The 8,023-nt window shown below is 42.1% G+C and overlaps 1 protein-coding gene across 2 annotated transcripts; it reads left to right on the top strand.

Moving 5' to 3' along the window:
• The first annotated feature begins 6 nt into the window (after window positions 1-6).
• Window positions 7-7,890, top strand: GLT8D1 (glycosyltransferase 8 domain containing 1). Of its 2 annotated transcripts, none has more exons than XM_075159215.1 (10): window positions 7-95; window positions 1,766-1,825; window positions 1,935-2,033; window positions 3,407-3,623; window positions 4,267-4,384; window positions 4,924-5,008; window positions 5,243-5,355; window positions 5,891-6,057; window positions 6,242-6,354; window positions 7,010-7,890. In XM_075159215.1, exons 2-10 carry the CDS (start codon window positions 1,810-1,812, stop codon window positions 7,198-7,200), a joined length of 1,119 nt encoding a protein of 372 aa, XP_075015316.1. In that variant the 5' UTR covers window positions 7-95; window positions 1,766-1,809; the 3' UTR covers window positions 7,201-7,890. The 2 variants fall into 2 exon arrangements, with proteins under 2 accessions (XP_075015316.1, XP_075015317.1); XM_075159216.1 differs by having other exon boundaries at window positions 94-371.
• Window positions 7,891-8,023: the final 133 nt, after the last annotated feature.

Below are 8,023 nucleotides of genomic sequence, written 5' to 3'. Positions count from 1 at the left end.
GTAACGGCCGGAGCGACGCGGCGCGGGACGCTGTCTCCCCGGCAACGGCGGCTTCGAACCTCAGGACCCCTGACTGAGGGGCCTTCAGCGGGCAGGTGGGAGGCGCCTGCGGCGTCGCCTGTGCGGAATCGACGCTGAGTTGGCAGCCTGCAGCGGGCCTTCCCGTCTAAGGCTCGAGCTCTGCTCGCGAAGTCGTCGGTAGCTGCCGCAGCCCCGCTAGTGCAGCAGGGCGGGCGCCGCACGGGCTTCGCTCCTCGCGGCCATCGGGCATCGCGGCGGACACCTGCGGTCCGTTGGGCTGCTGGTGGCTGGCGACGGCCGCGGGGGCGGCGCGCTGCCGAGGTGGCAGTTGGCGGCGGCGCGAGCGGATGGTGAGGGGAATGCGGGGGGTGTCCCGGTGGAGGAGAGCTGGGCCAGGCCCTGCCGGCCTGGGAGCTGGGCTCCTGGGGCCCCCGCCCGGGGGGAGCGCGGTTTGTGCTGCTGGGCCACGCAGCTCGTGGAGGGTGCAGTGAAACGGGCGGGGACGGTTGTGTGCCCAGCTTGGTGTGTGTAAACCGCGCCACCGGAGTAACTGGGATTGCGGCAGGGTTTGGGCAGGCGTTTGAGTGTTTTAGCGTAGGGTTGTGTTTGCACTGACAGCGTCTCTGGAAGAGTCAATCTGGAAATGCTTTTAGCACAGGCCGCTGTGGTGTCTCTAAGGGGCAGCTGCGTACACGTCCGTGCGCCCTCCGCATCGCTGCCGCGGGGACGGAGGAGCACTGCTTCATTTGAAAGAGAGGCGTTGCGTTGTACTCCTTTAAACAAAGGCTGCGCGTCCTGACCGACCTCAGTGGTGCTGCAGGCATGGCACACGGCATTTATGTGTTGTGCGTGATTAATCTGTCTTCCCCACGGGAGAAATGTAACAGCAGAAAGAAGATGGTTATGTCTGACACACATAATAGTCACAACACAGTTTGTGGTATCTTAATTTGGTAATTTTGCAAGTGTTTTCATACAGAACTGTCTCTCTTTCTTGAATTTTGCATGTTGTTATGGCACGAGTGCTTTCTGTGTGTTACTTGAGAGCTACTTCACGCTCCAGGATGCGTAGTTCTTGTTCTGATTTCACAATCACTGGTACTGTTAAATAACGAATATGTGTGTGTGAATTGCGTACCGAAATTGCATCATTGCTTTGAGTGTGTGTTTTTATCCCCTTCTATAACATGATGGTAATACCTTCTTTTACACTTTTGTGATCTTTTTTGTGTGATTACACTTCAGCTGATACTCTGTTATCTTCTATGTAGAGAATTTCATGGTTTTGGAATGCTATTTGTTAAAATCTTATAATCACTGTGTCCTGCCAAAATCTTGCAGTTAGTTAAGTATGGAAAGAAATTTATAATCAGTTGCCTTATTGCTGGGATGCTTCTGTTCAGATAGTTAAATAAATTGGTTCAACAGTAAAAAAAAAAAACCACCATACATCATCTTCCAGATTCTTTCTGGATCACTTTTGACTGGCAGAAAAAGTTTGGGCAAGATCTTTGTGACTCCCTTTTCATCTCTGAGTTCTTCTTTAGATACGTCATTGTAGCTACATACTTACTGAGATACCATACTCGGTTATTAAAATGTGACATACAGTTTTATCTTTTTAAGAGAAGGAAACATTCACCGCATTCAGAAACTGTTTTGACACTCCTGGTGATAGTGTGCTATGCCTTGTGTAGGCATGCACTGGAAGTAGGAAGTGACTGCAGTATTTTTTTTCTTGCAGGTTTGCAGGAAGCTTATGTTAATAAATAAAATAACAAGAGAAAAATGACATTAAGGAAAGGTATGTGTGTATGTGTGTGTCTAATTTTTTAAAATCTCTTTTGTACTTTTCTGAGTTTCCGAATCTTTCTCCGGTTATACTGATAAACTTTTTTCTTTTAAATTTTCAGTGAACATTTCCATCCTTATAGTGGCTGTTGTCATATTTTTGCTAGTTCTTCATCATAACTTCCTAGGCCTCAGTGACTTCTTGAAACGGGAATTGTCAGGTATGTTGTTTGTTTTGGTTTGTTTTGGTTTGGTGTTTTTTTGTTTTTTTAAGATTGGGAAAGCACATGCTCTGGCCAGACAGAAACCACCATGTTGCTGAAATAATGTGTATGATAATGATCAATCATTTGCATAACAAGATATAATTTTTGTACTCTCTTACGAGTAGATCTTTTTCTATTCTCATACCCAAGAAACTTCAGCTTGGTGGGCTTGTCTGTTCTTGCTGTCCTGTGACTTTTCTTGGTCAGGAGGCCAGGTGAGATAGCAGTAAGGGTTCCTTCTGGCTTTAAAAGTTATTAAGATATGATTCAGTTTACTTAGCAAAGCCTTTTCATTTTTGGGAGTCTGCTTTTAAGAATTGCACGTGGTCCCACAGAGCCTCTCCATGTCCCCATTAACTGCCAAGTCCCAGCTTGCGGCTCCTGGGAGCTGTTGCTCCTGGGTAGCAGTTGTACAGGTGCTTCCCAACAGCAGCTGAAAAGGAGCCTGACAGGCCTTAACTGGGAATCAGCTGAAGTCAAAGCTGTTGGGCTCTGTCATCAGAAAAAAGGCAAACAGAAGCAGAAGCCCAGCCTTGTGAACAGCAGAATATTGCCCACAAACTGCCAAGTCCCTGTTTGCTGTCTTCCTCAAATTACCTAAAGTTATGTAATACGTAATAGTCTAGATCATCTGAAAGGTACCCGTGTTGTTATAAAACGTGCGGGTAGTGGGCAATTTGCCAGCTTTTACAGGTGATGTGGTCTAGTAATAAATTTCAACGCTGGTCTCCCATTTTCCTATCTGCACTCTATGAGTATAAATTATTGTGGTTTCAGCTTAGATAATGTAGTGTGATCTGTGATCCCTGGAATAAACATGGGCTGTACTTCACGCCTTGATCTTCGGTGGGAAAAAATTCACAACAGAATTTCTGTTTTATTCATTGGTTCCTACCTAAGAGGAAAAGAAAGTATAAGAAAAAGAGGGAAGGGTGATGTGGAGAAGGCTAGAAGGTGGTTAGGATAAATGGGAGGGGGAAGTCGGTGAGATTATAGACATTGCAAAGGGGACCAAAGCTAAGTACGGCCTATTGTAGTTTAAGCCTCATTTTAGTACCTTGTTGTGCTGTGTGTGAATATGTACAGTTAAATGTATGTAGTTTATTTGTAAGTGTGATGTTTTCCTATTCATTAACATCTCGGATTCTCAAGAGCGGGTGCTATATTTTAAGTGTTTGATACTGGCACGCTGTAATCCACACCTCAGCCGAGACATCCAAGTGCTTGCATAGTAGAAATAATTGAAGGTGTTGGGAATTTTAGCGTGGTAATACTGTCTGTGTTTCATTTGCATAAGACAAGTATGTGATGCCATTTGTACTCCACAGATTCAAATCCAGTAGGACTTCAGCCTATAGATTTCATACCTGCAGTTCCCCAGAGGCTGGCAGATGAAGGGAATGATAAGGAGATTTCTGTGGTCATTGCGGCATCAGATGAGAGGCTTGGGGGTGCAATTGCAGCCATGAACAGTATTTACCGTCACACCAGATCCAACGTGGTTTTCCATATTGTTACTCTGAACGATACTGTGGATCACCTGAGGTAATGATCTTTTCATTAGATTCCCACAATACTGTAAAACTTAAGTACGTCTGAGAAGAGGAAGAACTGGTTTTCCCTGGAACTGCACTCCCCTAAATTGTTTGCAGTTCTATCTGCTGGTGCTTATTGCAGCTTTTTGCCAAGGCTGCTGTGAGGAGTCCTACAGTCATTCCTTCTGGTAATGTTTCAGGGATGGAAAAGAGCCATCTTTTCCAGTGGGGTTGGAGTTTGTTGGTGGAGGGGTTGTAAAAGTTATTTCCTACATTTCGTCTAAGCAATTCAAATACTGGCAATGAAGTTTCTCCATTTTTCTAGATTGTTCTTTGATCCTTTTGTTTTTACCCACATCTGTTCCCACTGATATTTTTTGTGAAGGACCTGTAATAACAGGACCATATATTTCTAATAAAATAAGCAACCTCGTACCTTTCATGTGTCACAGCTGTGCAGTATGCTGATAGTGGGCATGCCCCTGCAGTCATACAGGACACCACCAACATCAGCCATGGATTACATTCTGTATGTATGTTTGTTGGATAGAGAAGCGAGTGGCCAGATCAAGATCTCTGTCACTGTCAGTTGGATCTCTTGCTTTTCTTTTGATTTTGTCTCATTTAACAAAATCTGTGCCTTCTGTTTGCAGGCTGTGGCTAAGTAACACTGCTCTGAAAAATTTAAGATACCGAATTTTGGATTTTGACCCTCGTGTCTTAGAAGGGAAAGTACAAGTGGATCCTCAAAAGACAGACACCTTAAAACCAGTGAGGATGATGTTGATTACTTTTTGCAATTATTAGTTAGTAACAATATATTTTGATATTGGCTTTTGAACACAACTAGAGATCAAACCCAAATCTGTTAGCATAGAAGCAATCTTTTTATAATCAAATTCCAGTAAGAATAAATTTCCAGATAGTGAGAGATGGATTTTAATATCTACATATGCATGGCCAATATAATTTTTTGCTGCTAGCTACAGTGAAACACAGCAGCAGCTTGCATGTCAAGCATGCCAACACCTCAGAGATGCTACAGCTATCTCTGGAGAAGTAAGAAATTCTAATATAGACCAGTTTTAAAGTTAGTTTATCAATGTACAAATTCATAGGAAATCGGGAATTGATGGAACGTGTTTATTTTGAATAACTTCTAGGATATTGCTGCCTATTTTACTTCCTTGATAGAAGTTGTCTTGGACATTAGTGCCATAGATCAGTGCCAGGACTATCAGTCAATTTCACATTTATTTGGACAATTTTTCATTTAATTCTTTACTTCTCTTGCTTTCTGGTTTTCACAGTTAACCTTTGCAAGATTCTACTTGCCCAATTTGGTACCTCATGCAGAGAAGGCCATCTATGTGGATGATGATATAATAGTGCAAGGTATGGGACCTTTTCATAGCCTTTTGCCACTGGCCTTATGCTGAGGTCAGTATGCCATCTCTTACAGTAACCAAAAACTTCTACTTCAAGGAAAGATGTAAAAACTTTGTAAATATGAATGAGTTGGATTAAACTGAGTGGTTTTATTTGCTATAGCAATGGACTGAACAAAAAGTCACTCAGTGTTTAATCAGGATTGCTTTTAATTTTTCTGTGCTTACTTGCATTTCTCAGATGATATTCTTGAACTTTACAACACTCCATTGAAACCTGGACATGCAGCTGCATTTTCAGATGATTGTGACTCAACGACTAATAAAGTTGCTGTCCGTGGAGCAGGCAATCAGGTTAGTTTTATTCTGATTCAGTGGTAACAATACGATAGATCCCAGGCTTTGGAAACAGGCACTCTGTTTTAATGTTCTTGCAGGTTGACTTCCAAATGCAGTGAACCTAAAGGTGTCACTGTCCCTATCCAAATCCATTTACTCTGATGTTTGTGTTACAAATGACACCTGCAGTTTCTGTTTAGGCACAGTAAAAGCACTTTGAATTTTTGCTGTGCTTTAGAATGAAAGCAATTCCCAGTGCGGAACTGCAGGAGGTCTTAGAACATCAGAGGGAGATAGAAAAAGTACTTTTTGTGGGAGTGGTACCATATGAATAATACGGTATTATTAAGACCATGCAGCATATGTAGTTTATATAATCATATTTTTAAAATGTTAGACCTCTTAAGCTTTCTTTCTCTTGTCTTAAAGGAAGGGGTATTTCCTTTAACAACTTCAAGTTATGCTTGTGTGTTGGGAGTTGTGCAAAATTTTTCTTTAAATAGTAATTTGACCATATTTTAAGCTAATTTCTACTCTTTTTTTTCCCCAGTATAATTACATCGGGTTTCTAGATTACAAAAAAGAGACCATCCGAAAGCTTGCCATGAAAGCCAACACCTGCTCTTTCAATCCAGGAGTTTTTGTTGCCAATTTGACAGAATGGAAATTACAGAACATCACTAAGCAACTGGAGAAGTGGATGGCACTTAATGTAGCGTAAGTACCCCCAAGCTGGGGCTGACAGCAGGTCAGGGATTGGGTTATGGTGATGGCATTTAACTGTTAAATGAAGGGCTGTGTATGTATCCGTGGATTCCTGTCATGCAGCTGCAAGTGAAAATCAACTGATTTAGGGCCACACAAGCATCCTTTCCCAACTTCTTTTCATCTTCTCTTCCAGAGAGGAACTTTACAGTAGGACTCTGGCTGGCAGCATCACGACACCTCCACTGCTAATTGTATTTTACAAGCAGCATTCCAGTATTGATCCCATGTGGAATGTCCGACATCTCGGTATGTATGAAACATTTGTGACACTGCTCCCCCAGTGTGTTTTTCCAGGTCTGTAGCTGGACGCCTAGTTGATGATGCAGCAAATGGATCTTTTCTTCCCCTATTTTATACCGTGTTTTTTAAGAAACACTGCTTTGCAATACCATCTTGGGGCTTGTGGGCCTGATCCTTCATGTTCTTTTTTGAACTGCTAGGGGGATAGTTCTTGAATTGACTTACTCTTCCTTTTCTTTTTCCAAATGTATATTGTATCTGAAGTGATCCTAGGTGTTTCCTCCCAGATTGTTGAGAGGAACAGACATTCACATCTGTTCTGCTACTGGTGAAAACCCAGTGCTGGGAGCGCTTTCTTAGGTTTTGTTTCCAATGAACGGCACGTAGGCTGCTGAATACATCTGGGTATTAAGGGGGTTTTAAAGAATTTGGAAGTTAAGGCAGTACATTAAAATAGATACTGAGACAGATCAAAGTGGCATTCAGTTGCACCCGATTATGTTTTTCACTTTGCCCTCATTTCTGCCTCCCATATCACCTCCTTTCTCCATAAATGACAAGATTTCCTTTGTTAAAATCCTTTGTTTTGAAGTTAAAATATTGCATATTGGTGTTCCTGCTGCCATTATTTCAGGCACTAATGCTTCTTTTTCAATAAAAGGGTCTAGTGCTGGAAAAAGGTACTCTCCTCAGTTTGTGAAAGCTGCTAAGCTGCTCCATTGGAATGGACATTTCAAACCATGGGGAAGAACGGCGTCATACGCTGAAGTCTGGGAGAAGTGGTATGTCCCTGACCCTACAGGCAAGTTCGGCCTGATCCGCAGACATTCAGAAGCCTATGAAGCGAAGTAGAGTCAATTTTAATAACTGATGGCATTTTCTCAGGAAAATTCTGGAGCCAAGCAGAACTTTTTTTTAGCCAACTTATATTACAGAGCAGTCCTTGCCTTCTGGAGCACAAGGTGATGCACTTCTTATTCAGGTGCAGTTCTGAAAGGCACAGGTCCAAAGGAGACTTGCTTCACTTGTGTGACAGCAGATGCTACTCCAGCAGCACTATAGAAAGCAAGGGAGGATCTTCACAAACTAGCACTTCTGTTAGTTCATTTCTGTCTTCTTGTGCATTCTTCTGCTCTTTACTACAAGTCTTCTAGAGGAAGATCATTTTGTCAGCTACAGAAAGAAACAGTTTCTAAGAACAAGATTCAACTTCAGCTGGTGCTTGCACCATGCAAATCTTGCACAGCAATGTACTGTAATTAAGAGCGGCTTGGGTTTTGTTCTGTTTTTTTTTGTTTTGTTTTCTTATCCTGTGAAGTAGTTTCATCAACAACCCTTTCTTGCATGAAATCTCCTCCCAACCATTTCTGTGTAAGTTTTTCTTGCAGAATTCTGCAAAATTGGATCTTGTTTTTTTGAAAGATTAATGTTTCAAGTATCACTATGCAAAGTGGTTTTAACTGCCAGTGAACACTAAAACGTTTTTTGTAAAGTGGTGGAGAAAACTCTGTTCAAAAATAAAAGCTAATTTTAACATGGTGACTCAAACCTCAGGTAAATGACAATATTCTAGTCTTGATCCGATACATGAAGTGTGTTTCCTTTGTACTTAAATACAGTAGCAAGTGATTGAAACTAAAGTCAATTGATTTCATCTTTGTGAAAGCAACCTCAT

This window comes from Calonectris borealis, chromosome 10 (assembly GCF_964195595.1).
Source record: "Calonectris borealis chromosome 10, bCalBor7.hap1.2, whole genome shotgun sequence".
Taxonomy (NCBI): domain Eukaryota; kingdom Metazoa; phylum Chordata; class Aves; order Procellariiformes; family Procellariidae; genus Calonectris; species Calonectris borealis.
This window is presented reverse-complemented; position numbering and strand designations above follow the sequence as displayed.

Excerpts from the sequence above, each read along its gene's own strand:
- GLT8D1 (XM_075159215.1), top strand. Across the intron at positions 3,624-4,266 it reads GATACTGTGGATCACCTGAG|GCTGTGGCTAAGTAACACTG; the intron begins GTAATGATCTTT and ends TTCTGTTTGCAG. Across the intron at positions 6,058-6,241 it reads TGGATGGCACTTAATGTAGC|AGAGGAACTTTACAGTAGGA; the intron begins GTAAGTACCCCC and ends CTTCTCTTCCAG.